The 17,651-nt window shown below is 31.9% G+C and overlaps 2 protein-coding genes across 2 annotated transcripts; both read right to left on the bottom strand.

Moving 5' to 3' along the window:
- Positions 1 to 2,642: 2,642 nt before the first annotated feature.
- Positions 2,643 to 4,007, bottom strand: LOC132932864 (ATP-dependent DNA helicase pif1-like). Its single transcript, XM_060999216.1, has one exon. It carries the CDS (start codon positions 4,005 to 4,007, stop codon positions 2,643 to 2,645), a length of 1,365 nt encoding a protein of 454 aa, XP_060855199.1.
- Positions 4,008 to 8,747: 4,740 nt separating this feature from the next.
- LOC132932863 (uncharacterized protein K02A2.6-like) lies at positions 8,748 to 16,800 on the bottom strand. Its single transcript, XM_060999215.1, has 7 exons — positions 16,662 to 16,800; positions 15,734 to 16,135; positions 14,597 to 15,622; positions 13,286 to 14,554; positions 10,843 to 11,024; positions 10,436 to 10,757; positions 8,748 to 8,776 (listed from the first exon to the last, which is right to left on the bottom strand). Exons 1-7 carry the CDS (start codon positions 16,798 to 16,800, stop codon positions 8,748 to 8,750), a joined length of 3,369 nt encoding a protein of 1,122 aa, XP_060855198.1.
- Positions 16,801 to 17,651: the final 851 nt, after the last annotated feature.

The raw sequence follows: 17,651 nt of genomic DNA, 5'->3' as shown, positions 1-17,651 counted from the left end.
CACACTGCTGCGGTAGACGGTCCGGTAACGATAGCGATAAAATTGAGCTCATAGTTTTATATGAGGCAAACCACATTGGTACGATATTATCGGATCGGTGAACGGCAGGCGCGCCGATAATTTTTGTGCGGTAAAGTTTAAAACTAAACGAATATAATTAAATGTAGATGCGCACATTGCTGCGATAAATCGCCGGTACGGTAAAAAATATCGTACCGTGCTCCGATATTTTTTTAACGTTGCATGCACGATAATTACCGTCTACCGGGCCGATAAATATTAATAGCAATAATGTTAATCTATTTTGTAATAATTATGACATGCATAATATGAAGCTGTTTAGCTGTTTAGCTGTACAACTATATTACCATTATGGCATTAAGTGCTATATGTTATACGTAGGTACTACCTTAAGTTAATATAATTATATTATTAATATTTAAATTAAGTATTAAAAGTACAGTAGGTATATCATAATAATTAATATTAATAATAAGTTTTTTTTATCAAGTATACTCCTATACTCCCATTCTGCAAATGTGGACAAAAATTACCTTTAGTTAGTTAAGTTAAGTCAAGTCAACATTTAGAAAGCTATAATTTAAGATTTAATAAACATTATACTTCACTCTTAAGTTTAAAGTTTACACCTGGAAAAATATGAACCTAACTCAGTTATATAATTACTTTTTAATTTAGCTTTAAGTAAAATCATTTTGATGAACGTATACTACCCACTTTAAGCAATGTATACAAAATACATAATTTCATTGTAATTAATATTAGTGAATTTAAGAAATTATATACCTACTAGGTAGGTACCTACCTACATTTGTCAGTTTCTACGAAACACTATATGAGTACCTACAGTTCTTATCCCTAGTATTCTTATTTACACTTATAGGAAATTTAATGAAGTGATTTTTGGAAGAGCAAAAATATAAAGTTCATGGAAAAAGAACAGATCAAAATTTAAAATAGAATTCGTTGGTAGGTATACTTTGTATTATCAGACTTTTGGTTAGTCACTAATCTTCTGTCATACAGAATCGTTAGAATTTTAGTGTTAAGTTCTGTTTGTTTTAAATACAATAAAAAAGAGCGCTTTATCAAAATTGTAAGACAAACTAAAAATATTGACAGGCTGACAGCAAAAATACAATTAATTTTTGGGGATTCTTACATTGACATCTAATATTATTAATTTATTATAATTTTTTGATATAGAGTTTCTTTACAATTAATAATAAGAAAATTAAGACATTAGGTAGATACCTACACATATATTAAGACTTGTATTATAGGCTCATTTACAGAGAAATTATCGTCTTGTGGGAAGGGAAGGGTTTATAACAAAATTATTCATTAGTTTTACATAACTGTCGAAAAAAAAATATTTTTGAAAATAAACTGAGAGGGTATAAACCTCAAAATGTCTATATGTGTGTCAGATATATCGTACCGCATTACCGCAGCAGTGTGTGCTAGTTGTAACGAAAAACGTTTCGGTACGATATTTACCGTCCGGTAACTCATATCGTTACCGGATCACTGTGCAAGCTCCGACGGTAAAGATTACCGCACAAATAAAATATTGTTTACCGTATCGTTACCGTACCGTCTACCGCAGCAGTGTGTGCGAACCTTAAAACTTGCATGCATCACTGGCAATTTATTGCGACGATCGATAGGGTACTCTACTTATGTTAAAATTAAATACTCTAATAGTAGCCATAACACCTTGGTAATAAACAATATATTATAGGTAGGTACCAATAATAAATTATGTAGGTACCTATTATATAATATAATGGTTATAGTACGTTATGCAAATAAAATAAAATGTACTTACTTGTTATAGTATTATTACTGATGTCTGAATTCCTAATTATGTCCAAAAATCGTTAAAAATTTTGAATAAATTATTAAAATAATAAACGTTCAATACGTATGTCAGTCACATACAGTAGTTAGATTGAATACAAGTTCGTAACTAATTCGTAAAAACGATTTACGTACGTTAAACACGCGATACAGATAATAATATATATTTAATAAAAAATGCTACTATAGCCTTTCGTATGGTTTTAGTTTAAAACGTGAAAATGTAAAATAATATTACTTTTGTCTATAATGTTAGGTTATAAATTTATAATCGTAGATTCGTAGTTGTTGATGTATCACCACCGCGCCGCGCCGATGCGTATTTCTATATCATCGAGTATCTTCAACATAATTGGTTAACTGATTGCATCGGAGGTTGCATATTTATTATTTACGAGTTATACGGAAAACCCCGCACTTATACAATATACAGTATATTATTATGTATATATGTATACTAGCTGAATTACCCGGCTTCGCCCGTGTGTAGTTTTTGTTTTATCAAAATTAAACTCTTAAATCAACACAAATTGTTGTGTTTTAAAGAAGAAAAAATGTATTTTACTTAATGCTATCAAGTGCTAAAAAAGTAGTAGTTGCTGAATTATAAAGACAACAAAAATAATAATAATAGTATTTACAAATGATACTTATGATTCTGATACACATATTATTATTAAAAAATGTTTCTATAATTATATATAACTTTTTTTATGAATATTTACAAATGATACGTAGTTGCTCAATTCTAATATGGTTTAAGTCAAAACCTCTTGGTATACTACATTTAGAGTTTTATTTTGTGGTGCATAAACGTACAAATGGTCAGGTCTTCCAACTCTAGAAAATGCCACATACAATTGTCCGTGTGAGAAACAGTTATTTTCTAAATCTACACCACAATAAGTTAAAGTCTGACCTTGAGCTTTGTTTATTGTCATTGCAAAACAGACTTTTATTGGAAACTGAACTCTTCTAAACTTAACTGGAAAATCGTTGGGGTATAATGGTATTTTCGGTAAAAATATTTTTTCTCCCTTAGCACATCCGGTCAAAATTTCAGCTTCGATTACATTTTTTGTAAGAGAGGTGACACGAAGCCTAGTCCCGTTATATAATCTAGGAGAATTCAAATTTCTCAATAATATGATTGGAACCCCCACCTTCAGTGATATTTTATGAGGAGGCATACCAGATGGTGTTTGTGAATTTAAGAACTCTGTAGGAAAATGTACCGATTCTTCACTATCAATAACTGTATCGATAGAAATGTAATCCATTTCTAGTGCTTGAAATCCACTAACTATTAGTGAGTTTATTGTGTCAGCTCGGTTATTTGTAGTTATTAAAATAACGCGTTCGCATAACCATTCACTATTCAGATTTTTCAAATTCCCAATATCTTGGTACACACTTTGTATCAGTTGTTCCAACGAATTTGTCGATACTGCTAGTTTTTTTACAATTGTTATGTACCCATCCTTATCATTTACAGTTCCGCTACTAATATTTAAGAGTAATGTAGAAAATTCTCCTGCGTGTATATCTCCTGTTAATTTGGTTCGCATATTTACAGTAAGAGACAATTTGTTTACTTTCAACCAAATCGTAGATGATTTTAGACTCGCATTTATTTGATCAGATCGTGTTCCCCGTGGAACAACCGGTAATGTTTGTCTAAAATCTCCCGCAAATACTAATGTGATGCCTCCCATAGTTTTATCTGATGACCGAATATCCCGTAATGTTCGATCTAAGGCCTCTACGCCCGATTTATGAGCCATTGTGCACTCATCCCACACAATTAGTACACAATCGGTTAATACTTTGGCTAATTGTGAATTTTTTTTTATATTACAAACTGGGGTATTGGTAATGTTTAAGTCTATTGGTAGCTTGAACATTGAATGTGCAGTCTTACCACCGTGGATTAACGTTGATGCTATTCCCGATGATGCCACACCTATAGCAATTTTACCGGATGATCGGATTTTTGCTAACAACAAATTAATAATAAAAGTTTTTCCAGTGCCCCCAGGAGCATCCAAAAAGAAAATATTACCTGTTGACTCCTCAACACAATTAATGACATGATTAAACACATTATTTTGTTCTGAAGTCATCATAGTTTTGTTGTTATTAACATATTCCATTAAATCTGTGATGTTGTAGTTTGTTTGTTGTAAGTATTCACGACTTATGGTTTGTATATTATCTTTGTGAGGTTTTGGCAATCCAAAATCTGATAAAGATTTTCCTATGCACGATAAAACTTGGTCTTCTATAGAAATTAATGCCTCATTTTGAGCGAGTGCTGTGAAATCTAACTAAATCTGAATATTTATTTAGTAATTTATGTATACCATGGATCGAAACAATAACATTGTTTTATCATGCCATAGAGTTGTAAGTCTTACTATGATAGGTACATAATATTATTATAATATCCACTAATACAATATATAATATTTATAAAGAATGATAATATTACAAATGTACAAATAAATAAACTATCATTAATTAATTAGCCGTTGTTATGCACAGCTATATAAATGCTAATAATTCTTATTTTATTTAAAAATCACGATAAACGTGAGACTTGACGAAACAACATTAATATATTTAAAAAGATGGGCGAGTGGGTGACGCTCTGCTGTACAGTGTACAATATAGGTATCACAATTAGGTCACCATCATGAATTAAGTTAAATTTGAATCAATTGAATCCTCCAATGATATAATATCATATTAGTATACGAAAAACGATTCTGACTTCTGAGCGGATACAGTTTGTCAGCCTAAAATATTATTAAGTATATTAATTTATGATATAATTGTGATTTGTTTTGAAGCCTAACTAGACTTTAGTACTAGTACCTACTGAAGTAGGTTAAATTAAGTTTTTCCTAGAAAGTTGCATTTTAAAATGTCATTGTGTGTATAAAATATATAATTTAGGTAATATTCTTTAAAAGTTTCAAGTACAAAATAACTAAAATCGTTATTCTTCGTTTAAATATCTATAATTTTGTTCTAATTTCAAATTAAAATACCTTTTTTTTTTTTTAAAAAAAACGTTTATTTAAATGAATATTTACAATCTGTACTAGGGGGCACAATAAGTAAAAGGTATAGCATAGGATTAAAAAAAAAAAGACAATGAATGGCATGAAGGAGCTTCACATTAGAGGCACCTGAGCTTAAAATAAATTAATTTGAATTGGTTTCCTTAAAAGGTATGCGTTAAGTGTTGAGTAGGTCTCTAGGCCAATTTCTTTTGAGACGTCTTGTCGGGTTATCTGGAAGATGGTTGGAGTGAAGTTGAGCGATGAGGCAGTTGGGGTGGTTGGCCGTTTTGGAGTGTAGGCGAGTATAGAATTTGGCAGCTGTTTGTTTGATAGTAGCAATTTTTAGCTCGTTGTGAAGACTGACATTTGTAACGTACCAGGGGGCATTCACAGTCATTCGTAGGCAAATGGCTTGAAAAGCTTGGATAGTTCTGGAATTAGCTGGTTTGGCTGAACCCCAGAGGGCAATTCCGTAGGACCAAATAGGTAGAAGTAAGCTTTTATACAATAGTAGACGGTTAGAGGTGCTCATTTTTGATTTCAGGAGTGGTCTAAGAATATGCAGGCGGCTGTTCAGTTGTTTCCGTTTCTGTTTGAGGTGAGGGCCCCAGGTGAGTCTTTTGTCAAGGACTAGACTGAGGTATTTTACTTCATTAGACTGAGGAATGATTTCATTGTTGAACGTTAAAGGGGGTGGAACTCCCGGGCGGAGTGCAAATGTGACATGAGCTGATTTGGAGTCATTGACTTTGATTTTCCAAGACTTGAACCAGTGGGAAAGGATGTCCAGGTGGTTTTGCAGTCGGATATTTGCTTCATGAATGTCGTGGCTGGAGGAGAGTACGGCTGTGTCGTCGGCGTAGGTCCCGATAAGGGTGTTGACTGAGGTAGGGATGTCTGCTGTGAATAGAGTATAGAGGAAAGGAGCGATGTCGCTGCCTTGTGGGACTCCTGCAGAGATTGTTTGCAAACTGGAGAGTGTTGTATTTATTTTAACTCTGAAGCTTCTGTCGCTTAGGTAGGATTTGAGAAGTAAGTAGTATGGCGCCGAGAAGATGTTTTTGAGTTTGAATAACAAGCCGTCGTGTTACACGGTATCTAATGCCTGAGCCACGTCGAGGAAAAGACCGGAGCAGTATTTTTTAGTTTCGAGTGTTGAAGCGATATAGTCCACTACTCTGTGTAGTTGGTGGAACGTTGCGTGATTGGCGCGGAAGCCAAATTGGAAATCGGGAAGAGCATTTTGCTTTATAGCGATGGCAGTGAGTCTCTTGAGAAGAATTTTCTCAAATATTTTACCAAGTGTGGGAAGGAGACTAATTGGTCTGTAGGATTCTGGAGTGTCAGGAGGTTTTCCAGGTTTTGGAATGGTTATTATCATGGCTGATTTCCGGGAGTTTGGGAAGTAGGACAGTCGAAAAATAGCATTAAAAATCTATGTGAGGAGGATAATGGTTTTTGGTGGTAGGTTCTTGACTGTTGAGTTGTTTATGCCATCGTGGCCAGGTGATTTGTTTTTCTTCAGTTTTTTAATAACCGAAAGAACTTCTCCGGGTGACGTAGGCGATGCTAGGAAAGCCATTGGTAGATGTGATGAAATTAATTCTTCCACTCGTAGTAGATGAGGAGTGTCTGGAGAGATGTTGTTGGGTTTGAATGTGTTTGGTAAGTGGGAAGCCAGAAGCTCAGATTTTTCTTGAGGAGTGATAGCAAGGTTGTTGTTTTGGTAGCGAAGAGGGGGAATTACAGTTTTGTGTTTTAGAAGTGATTTGGTTTTTTTCCACAGCGAACCGTTTGAGGGAGAGAGAGATTGGAGGTGGGTGGCATATATTTGATTTCTGTGCTTCTTAAGAGTTGATTTAAGTTTGTTAGAGTAATAGTTGTATCGTTGTTTATCGATTGGGTAATGGGATCGTTGCCAGGTGTTCCGTGCACGGCGTTTAAGCCGGATAAGCTCTTTTATTTCGGGCGTGGTATTATTGTTGTGATTATCTTGAGCTGGATGAGTGGTGGAAGATGCTTGGATGGTGTCTTGAATATTCTTTGTTAGGATGCTTACGGCATTGTCAATATCTTCAGAGTTTTTTAAACTTATATTAAGAGAGGAGAGAGTTGACATGGTATTACGGAACTTGTTCCAGTCTGTACGGATTTTAATGAGCGGGCAGTAGTCCATGGAGGCTCGTATTTTGAGTATGACTGGAGTATGGTCAGAGGCTGGATCGTTTAAATTTGTGATAATAGTTTGAATGTGATTTGGTAAGTTGGAAAGGAAGAAGTCAAGGAAGTCAGGATGTCTGTTTGTGTGAGTTGGCCAATAGGTGGGAGAGACTGGAGAAATATTTTTGGAGCGTTTGTTTGCGATAAAGTTGAACAAGGTGCGGCCTCTTGTGTTCGTTGAGCGGCAGCCCCAAGCTTCGTGTTTAGCGTTGAAATCAGCGCCGATGATATATGTGTTGTTAAGTGATTGAAGATAAAGGGCTAAACTTTCTGCAGGGAATTGGCAGCTGGGGTGGAAGTAGGCAGATATTATTGAAGTAGGTATGGAATTTATATTTACAGATGTAGCGGCTAGTTGCATGTTTGAATTTGATTTAGGAGGAAAAGGAGAGTGTGGGATTTTGGAAGAAATTAGAAGAGCAGCACCAGCGTGGGCTGAGTCGTCAGGGTGATTTGCTTGAAGGCAGTCGTATCCGAATATTTTAAATGTTGAGTTGGAGGTGAGATGAGACTCCGTAATGAGGGCAATATCATTGTTTTCTTTTAGGGCGATTTGAAGTTCATTTGTATTATTAGAGATTCCGTTAGCATTCCAAAGAAGAATGGTTAGAGTGGATAATTTATTGGCGGCCATTGTTATTTATGAGTTTGTCAATGAGTGTTGTGAGTAGTGAAATTAATGGATTGATTAATAATCTAAAATCATTTATAAAAGAGGAGAGTTGTTCGTTGATATTGCTTGAGGCAGGTTGGGTGGGGGAAGGTGTATTCTGCGGTGTATTATTTTTGTATCGTCTTTAGGAGTGTCTAAAGGAGAGAAACGATTTGCGGAGATGAAAATGGTCGTGTCTTTTTTCGAAAGTGGAGATATGGCGTGACCTGGAGATCTTACGCGTTTGGTTGAAACTGATGTGACTGTTTGCCAGTCTAGTTCATTGTCTGAGAAGTCTAATGAGGAAAGGTCGCCTGTTTGATTTGATAATGATGTTGGTATTTTTATCGTTGGTGGCGTTTTTTTTATTTTAGTTTCATTACTGGTTTTAAATTTTGAACTTATGGGATTGCTTTTACGAGAATTCATAATGACGTAGATAAGGTATCGAAAATTGATATAATGAGTGGTCTAGGTATATAAGTATGTTTATACATTACCAGTAATTAGAGGACCCGCGATTATCGCTGGGGACCGCAGCGAGCACTAATGACTTTGGTATCGGAAGCAGATAAAAGCGGAGTGGCGAACGATAAATATACGTGTGGACTGTACGGTGTCTCGACACGAACTGATTAAAATACCTAAAAAAAAAATCTTTATTTTTTGCTGGTTATAGCGTATGGACTAGGTACTTATTACGTACTCGTTTTACAATCTCGATCCTAAGCTATAAAAACTAAAAATTTTATGAATTTGTAACCATAATGCCTACTAAATAATTTGTACATTTTTAGGATTTTGATAAATGCCAAAATTTGAACTGCCCTAGAATGCGTACAAAAAAAAAATGTTAATCTTAGGTATGAAAAAAAAAACTTAAATGAATTTAATACACATCTTCACTGTTAATACAATATACATCATGCATTTGTTATACGCTCTGCAGAATCTAAAATAAAATAATAAAAAATTTAAAAAAAACCACATCATTGTGAAATAAATACATTGCTCCGCTCAGAATCTAATATATTATATATTCTTGGTACTTGATACTTTTATAAGGTATTATGGTATATTTAATTCATACAGATACAAATATAGGTGCAATGGCATTGTTTAATGCAATTTTCTCGACAATAATATTGTAATATAATATAATTAGTTATAAATAACACTAAAGGTTGATTCTTGATAGACCGTCTTTGCTCAGAATCATTTTTCTAATACAATTATAGAGCCTAGTGTTTAAGTACTAATACTAATTAGTGTTAAAACAAAAAAAACAGGTAGGTATGAGACAGAGTAAAAAAGATAAAAATAAAAAATACCTATTATACATTTTGTAGTATTGTGAGTAATATAAATTTCTACTACCAATCTATTATTATAGGTGTACAATTTTTTTTGAGTCGACATAAATGAATCTTACCCCTTAAATATTAATTATTTGTGGATTTACACAAAGCTTTTTTTTTATTTCCATTAACAACAATAACTTTTGCGAGGAACCTTGTATTAAATTTCCAAGTACTTTGGACTTTGACCGAACGAAAACTAAATATTTATTGACAAAAACTAAAAATAACTAATATAATAATATGGCTAGTTGAAATTGGTATTCGTTTAGTAAGTGACCTTCTTAGACGATCATCTATATTCTATATTATGCAAGGAAAATGTACGGGTACCTACCTATTTATAAGTATACTAGCTGATCCCGCTGGCACTTCGTTGCCCGTTAAATGTACCAATTCTATATTACTCAAACTTTGTTCAATTCGTTATTTAATATTCGGCGTATGGTGTATGGTGTTCAAAATTTATCTTAACTTTTCTGTTGCCCGGGATAAAAGTTCTGATTCGCGGCAGTACATTATCAGGTAGGCAATCTACCTGCGGTAGATCGCGGACCCCGGCGTGCTGTTTGTATGTAAGTGTACGATTTAACTCTAAAGTATCAAAATTGTAGTACTAAGTTTGTCGTTTTTACTTAATTCCACATACGGAAGATTTATATAATCAATTAATGCAAAAGCCTAACGCAACCGTACTGAAATCCAATGAATAAAAAAAAAACAAATTTAACACTTTTTATAATTAGCCTATCTTTTCCCCAGAGGTCTGATCTACACACAAACATTCATTTTTATCTATAGGCGACGTGCATGTGCGCAATATGCACGCCCTAGTGGACAACATTCGAACTGTTGATGGTATACCGTATACGTCAATTATTGTTAATGGATATTGGCGATATTGCATATCTAACAGTAAATTAATCTAATGTCTTGTTTATGCGATTAATTTACGTATAATTATTAATTAATATAATTAAGTATAATAATATAGTAATTAATACAATACGTTGGTATTACGGGTTTATTTACCGCATCACAGTCATCTAACTGTAGGCCGTTTTTGTTTTCGGTCAATGAAATCATTTTTATTTGGTAGGTAGGTACCTATTAAAATATTCAAAATTGAAATGAGTAATCAGATCTGTTGTGTTGTTGGTTGTACAAATACATATAAAAACACGACGAATGAGTTAATGACTCTAAAACATTTTCTATTAAATTATTTAAGACTTCAGATACAATATTTTCACACTCTGATTTTTTTTCTTCATCATAGACAATTTTAAACAAAGATGGTGTTATGAAATTAGAAATTGTGTTTGTATGGGTGCACTGTGTCAACTTATCAGACTTAGGTGGAAATAGTTCCTCTATTCTTTTACCCTTACAATATTTTTCTTTTCCTGCCTTTGAAATTTTGGGTTCATTCCATTCGCATCGATCACTTGTTTTAGAATGACCACTCTCTGTATTTATATAATGTGTTAATGCATATACATGTTTGCATTTTCCACCAATACCTGCTGGACATTGACATACAGCTTCTACAACATCTCTGTTAGACCCATTAACCTATTATATAATTTAAGAACTTTAGATTATTCACTCCAACTACATTTTGAAGTTTGAACACAATTATTAACTAAATTAAACTTACTACGAGTTTCACTAGATATGGATGCAACGTAACTGAAGCTTGCCGTATAACATGGCCATTAATTTGACTATTGTTACCTAATAATATTTCTTTAACGTTTATCACATGGTGACTTTTCACTAACAGTTTTCCTTTACTCTGGACATTATCAGAAAAGCCACTACTAATAATAGATTTAAATCCTGAATAAAGAGTTATACATTGACTCATATTTAAATACCGAATCATCAATCAGAATTAACATAATAATATTAATACATTACAGGCTACAGCCAATTTAAAATTGTAAACATTAATTTTCATAACAAAACACTATTATCTAGTTTCATGGGATGTTATTGATTATGGTAACAAGTAAACATACTATTATTAAACATATTTATATCTTTTAAAAATGATTAGTTATACGCAATTACTTTTTTATGTAATGTAATAAAATTATTAATAAATAAAGTATTGATATCATATTGTACAGTGTACACTGTTGTCCCATCAAAAATTAGATTTTTGTCCACCATGCGCGCTTGAGTAGCATTCATATCAAATGCACGTCGCCTATACTAATATATAAAATGATAGCCATAACTCCGGAACCACTTATCCCACAGCGTAAAAACTTCACAGAAACCATCTACATATCAATCTTAATATATCCTGAAATTTTCATCGAAATCGGTTCGGAAATTGAAGCGAACAAAAATAGCGATACAAATTATATTATTATCTCGATTATCACATATTATTAGTATTGTACGCATTCCGCGTACGACGTCGATAAATAACAGATTATTAATAGATAATAATAATAACCTATTCGCGTTATCGCATGGAAACACACGCACGCACGTCGTACGCTGAAACCGCGCGCGCGAAACATCGTACTAACTTAAGAGGCCATAACTCCGGAACCACATATCGCACAGCGTACAAACTTCACAGAAACCATCTACATATCAATCTTAATATGCCCTGAAATTTTTATCGAAATCGGTTCGGTGGATCTTGAGCTATAAGATTTATTCAAAATGTACACTTATTTTTATATATATAGATTATTATATATTACCTATAATATATTCAATATTTATAATTTTTTTTACTAATACCTAAATATTTTGTTTATTATTTTGAAATGTTCGTGTATCGGCAGCTGACAAAAATATATTGTCATTTTTATTAAAATTACACCAAAACTGATTTTGCGTAAAATGTCCCGTTTTTGCCGTTTACATTTCATTTTATTTTTTCCCGGCACTTATCGTTTATACAGGCAAAAAAAAAACACACAATTCAATTCACTGTAAACCGAACCTAACATACTTTTACAACATTTCAATACAGACATAAATATAACATCAGTTCAAAAACAAATGGCTAAAATGTAGACAAAACCATATTTTTATAATATTGAAAAAACATGTGTTTGCAATATATTGGATAAATGTACTAATAACATATTTCTAAGATCAACTAAAATACAAGTTTCTGCCTTATAGGTTAAAACCATATATTTATAATATTTAATGAATACATTTTAACATAATTTTAATTCATGTACAAATTACATATGTCCATCATCATCTCAAAAACAAGTGGCTAACATGTAGACAAAACCACTTTTTTAAAATATTTAAAAAAACATATGTCTACAATAAACTTATCACATGTACCAATAACATATGTCCAATGTCATTTAGGAAAAACGTTGTTAAAACATTTCTTAAACCGTTATGATTAATATTGAATAGAACATATTATTTTTACAACATATATGTAACGTAAATTCAAAACATATTTCCAAAAACACTTAAAACACATATTACTATAATATTAACATGTGCACAATGCTGTGTGGGTACATATTTAAAATACAAAGTAGGTAATCATTACAATTTTAACTTTTTTTAAAATAATCTTTTACATAATTTCAAGTCATAATAAAACAATATAAAAAAATTATATATACAGGCTGTAACTGAAAGAACTGACAAAAAAAAAAACTTATGCTACTTAAACGTATGACAAAAATTGATAAAGTTATATGATTAGTAAATAGTTTAAGGGTATATTTCTTAAACTATTTACTAATGTTTGTAAATTTCCAAGAATATTATTTTTAAAAATGTAATTGCGTTCCAAATTAATTTAATCAAAAAAATATTGATATTTATATTTACAAATTTAAATAATATATAAAAAAAAGAACAAAGTCAATAACCTACAGTAAATAGTAAGTACTCATAGTACCATACATAGAAAATATAACAATACATTTCAAGATATATAGAATAATAATAATTCATTACAATATAAATGAAATAATAATAATAATAATAATAATAATAATAATACATTATAATATATAGGATAATAATAATAATAATACATTATAAATTCAATCGGTTAGGAGGTTTGACTACCCTAGCACTACGCCTTATAGTACTGGTTGGCTCCAACAACTCTTTACCCAAACTTATCTCTTCATCAATCAATTCACCTTCCCTCTTTTGTAAGTCCTCAACCTTTTCACCCACTACTTCACTAATACCAATATCACTTATTCCTTTCTCCTGCAAAGGAACTACTAACACTCTATCCTGAGACTCCATTCTCCCAATTATTTGATTAATGTGACGTTTCCAAACGCAAAAACCATTAACACTAACTAAATATGTTACTGGAGATAAAATCTTAAGAATTACTCCTGGTAACCATTTCTCACCTTTCCCATAATTCTTACACATAACTTTATCATTAATATCAAACTTTTTCTCTCTACCACCTCTGTTATTCCTAGCTGCATTTTCTAAATTTTTATCATATTTACTTTTTGCGAAAGGAAGTAACCTATCCAATGAAGTAAATAATGATCTACCCAAATGTAATTCAGCAGGGCTTACTCCAGTAGCACCATGTTTAGAACTATTGTAAGATAAATTAAATTTATAAATATTAGTTTCTAAATCTGAATTTTGAGAACATTTCTTTAAATAATTCTTAAAAATGCGAACCAAATTTTCAGCTGCACCATTAGATGAGGGGTTGTATGGTGAAGTCTTAATATGAAAAACCCCATTGTTTTTCAAAAATAATTCAAAATCCTCAGAACATAACGATGGACCATTGTCTGTGACTAGTTTAGCAGGAATGCCCCACAATGAAAAATATTCTTTCAATACTTTAACTGTTGAAAATGTTGTAATATTTTTCATGTATTTAATAAAAACCCATTTAGAATAAGCATCAATAACACATACAAACATATTTCCATTTACTGGACCCATAAAATCCAAATGAACTCTTTGGGCAGGGCCTTCTGGCCATGGCCAACTACGTAAAACTGACCTAGGCGGATTATCACTGTATGCCAAACATTTTTCACATTCTTTTATTATTTTTTCAATATCATTATCAATCTTAGGCCACCACACATAAGATCTAGCAAGATTTTTCATTTTGACAATCCCTAAATGCGTACTGTGTAATTCCTGTAACAACTCCTTCCTGAATTTTGTTGGTATAATCAACCTATGCCCCCACATAAGACATCCTTGTTCGATTGCTAACTCATTTTTCCTATAATAATAAGGTTTCAATTCATCAGAAATATTTTTTATGTTATCTGGCCAATTACCAGTAAAAACTTTAAGAAAAACTTCTTTAAGAGCCAAATCCCTCTTAACTTCCTTACAAATATCTAAATCTGATACTGCTTTAATGTTAGAAGTTATTAAGTTAATAAAAAATTGATCACATTCTTCAAAATTAATTTTATCCGATTTAATTAATGGTAAACGAGATAACGCATCTGCATTACCATTATCTGATCCTTTAATAAATTGAATTGTAAAAGAATATCCAGACAAAAATATAGCGTATCTCTGTAACCTGTGAGACGCCATTGTAGGAATCCCTTTACCCTCACCAAAGATACTAATTAACAGCTTGTGATCCGTTCTTAATATGAATTTCCTACCATACAAAAATTGGTGAAAATATTTAACACCATATACTAAAGCAAGAGCTTCTTTGTCAATTTGCGAATAGCCTTGTTCACTCTTTGTTAAAGTTCTGGAAGTAAAAGCAATAGGTTTATCTTTACCATCAGGTAACCTATGTGATAACACCGCTCCTAGGCCCACTGGACTAGCATCACAAGCTAATATCAATTCTAAATCAGTATTATAATGAATTAGAACCTTATTGGACAATAATATTTTTTTAATTTCATCAAATCCTTTTTTCTGCTCTTTTCCCCATATAAATTTAATATTATTTCTTAATAATGCGTATAGAGGGCTCGCTACAGTAGACATGTTAGGTACAAATTTACCATAATAGTTTACAAGTCCCAAAAAAGCTTTTAATTCATGAATATTATTTGGAGTAGGTACCTCTGAAATTGCTTTTATTCTATCAGTAGGAATATGAAGTCCTTTCTCATCAATAGAATAACCTAAAAAAGTGATTTTAGTCTTATAATATTCACATTTCTCTTTGCGCACTGTTAACCCTGCAGAATCCAACTTCCTCAAAACTTTATGTAATCTTTCATTAACTTCTGGCTTATCAATACCTGAAATAACTATATCATCAAAAAAACAACCAACACCTTCACAACCACTCAACATACTTTCCATTTCTCTTTGTAAAATCCCAGGAGCAGAAGTTACTCTATAAGGTAATCTCTTATACATAAATAATCCCTTATGTGTAGAAATGGTAGTCAATTTTTGACTATTCATACTTAAAGGTAACTGTTGGTAAGCTTGAGATAAATCTAAAGTACAGAATAATTTAGCTCCTTGAAATATACTAATTAAATCATTTACTCTTGGAATTGGATATCTATCAATTTTTTAAAATTTATTAAGTGTCACCTTATAATCACCACATAGTCTAATCGACCAAACTGCTTTAATAACAGGCACTATCGGAGTTCCCCACTCAGACGTTTCAACTGCCACCAAAATATCTTCCTTAACCAATCTATCAAGTTCCTCACTCACTTTATCTTTGAGAGCGAAAGGTAAAACTCTAGGTTCACAAAAAATAGGAACAACATCCTCTTTTAAATATAATTCAAATTCTTTGAGTTTGTAACAACCCAAAGTATCTTTAAATACTGAAGGAAACAACTTACTAATATCATCACATGCCAATGAGTTATTGCCTAATTTGGAAGAAAAAATGTCAAACTCCCCAAGCCAATCTCTTCCTATTATAGGAGGACCACCATTTTCAATAACATACAATTTTAATTTTTTACAACAATTTTTAACTTTAACATTAGCTATAAAATAGCCCAGAGGAATGATAATTGAGTTATTATATGCTTTTAAACTCACATCAGAATTATTAATATTTTTAATTTCAGCTATCTTAAAATATTTAAAATCTTTAAGAGATATTGCTGATATACCAGACCCTGTGTCAATCTGAAAATCAATATTTTTTTCATTAACCATAATTTCAACAGTATAAGGTTTAACAAAATTCACCTCCACTGTGTCTAAATTGTATAAACAATTTAAATCTAAATTATTATTACCCTGGTCTAAATGATTTACTTTAATTTTGGCTTTACATACCTTTTTTAAATGACCAACTTTTTTACAATTTAAACATGTTGACATTTTATGCTTACAATCAGGTTTAGTATGACCATGAGTCCCACAACAATAACATATAACTTAAACACAAATCTCTCATCAACGAATAACCCTTATTGCCCAGTAACGTTAAGAACATTAATTTTTTTTTATGTTTATTAATTTCATTTAACATAACATACATCTCGAACCTCTCCGTCCACGCACAAAAATCCTCTTCCTCAAGTTTAAATTCTGTGATTTGGCTCATTTGTCCAACAAAAGAACCCCTTTGAGAATTATTTAAAACATTTAATTCACCTTGGTTTGATGTTTCTCCTTGAGAGTCGTCCGCTGTATTCGTCATTACTGTTCGACTTACTGAACAATATTACCAAACGCACCTTTTGCGTGGTATTCGAATATCTTCGTCGCCAATTTGTAATGTCTCAAAGACAATGAGAGAGGAAGTAATACATTTAATAGTTTAACACTCATTAAATCATAACTATTCTTTTATTCATTGATTCCAAAATAAAATGATGTGTGTTATTCACATTACATGTTTTAACCATATTTGTTCACATTGAGGTTAACAAAATAATTTTGCAGTATTGCCACTTGTAATACACTACAATAATAATTGGTGTTATCGCCACATTATCGCTATGACAAAATTTGCTATCATTTATTATTTGTTAACAAATCGGTTGTTGTCTACCACTCGTAATTTTCATATTTTTTTTGGCATAATATACATAAATTTAATTTTACTTATTAAATATAATATGAGTAAACGAAGCATAAGTAGTTATTTCAATCACATTCCGGTCACATCAAATGTACCGGCTAAGCTCCCTAGGGCGGAAGAACCCGAAGAACTACTGGAAATCCAAACTTCAGAAATACAATCGGGTCTAGACACTTCAAATGTGCTTAGTGTTTTCGACATAAAACTGTTGGTTGGTAAAAAATTAACTGATGGTGAAAAAATTCAACATCTCGAAAATCTATGGACACCAGGTAAGAACTCAGTGTAATGTAACAGTTACATTTATGTGCTGGCGTAAAAGTATACCTAAAGGTATATTTGATAAACCAAAATAAAATGAATATTATAATCATTAAGAGAAAAAAATCAAATATTTCCAGTATTTCGTTTTTTAGTTACACCAAAATTCAAATCGATTTTGTCAAAAACTTCTTTTTTTGTAAAAT

This window comes from Metopolophium dirhodum, chromosome 1, assembly GCF_019925205.1.
Source record: "Metopolophium dirhodum isolate CAU chromosome 1, ASM1992520v1, whole genome shotgun sequence".
Classification (NCBI taxonomy): Eukaryota; Metazoa; Arthropoda; class Insecta; order Hemiptera; family Aphididae; genus Metopolophium; species Metopolophium dirhodum.
The sequence above is the reverse complement of the archived record's forward strand: the minus strand, read 5'-3'. Positions and strand labels throughout refer to the sequence as shown.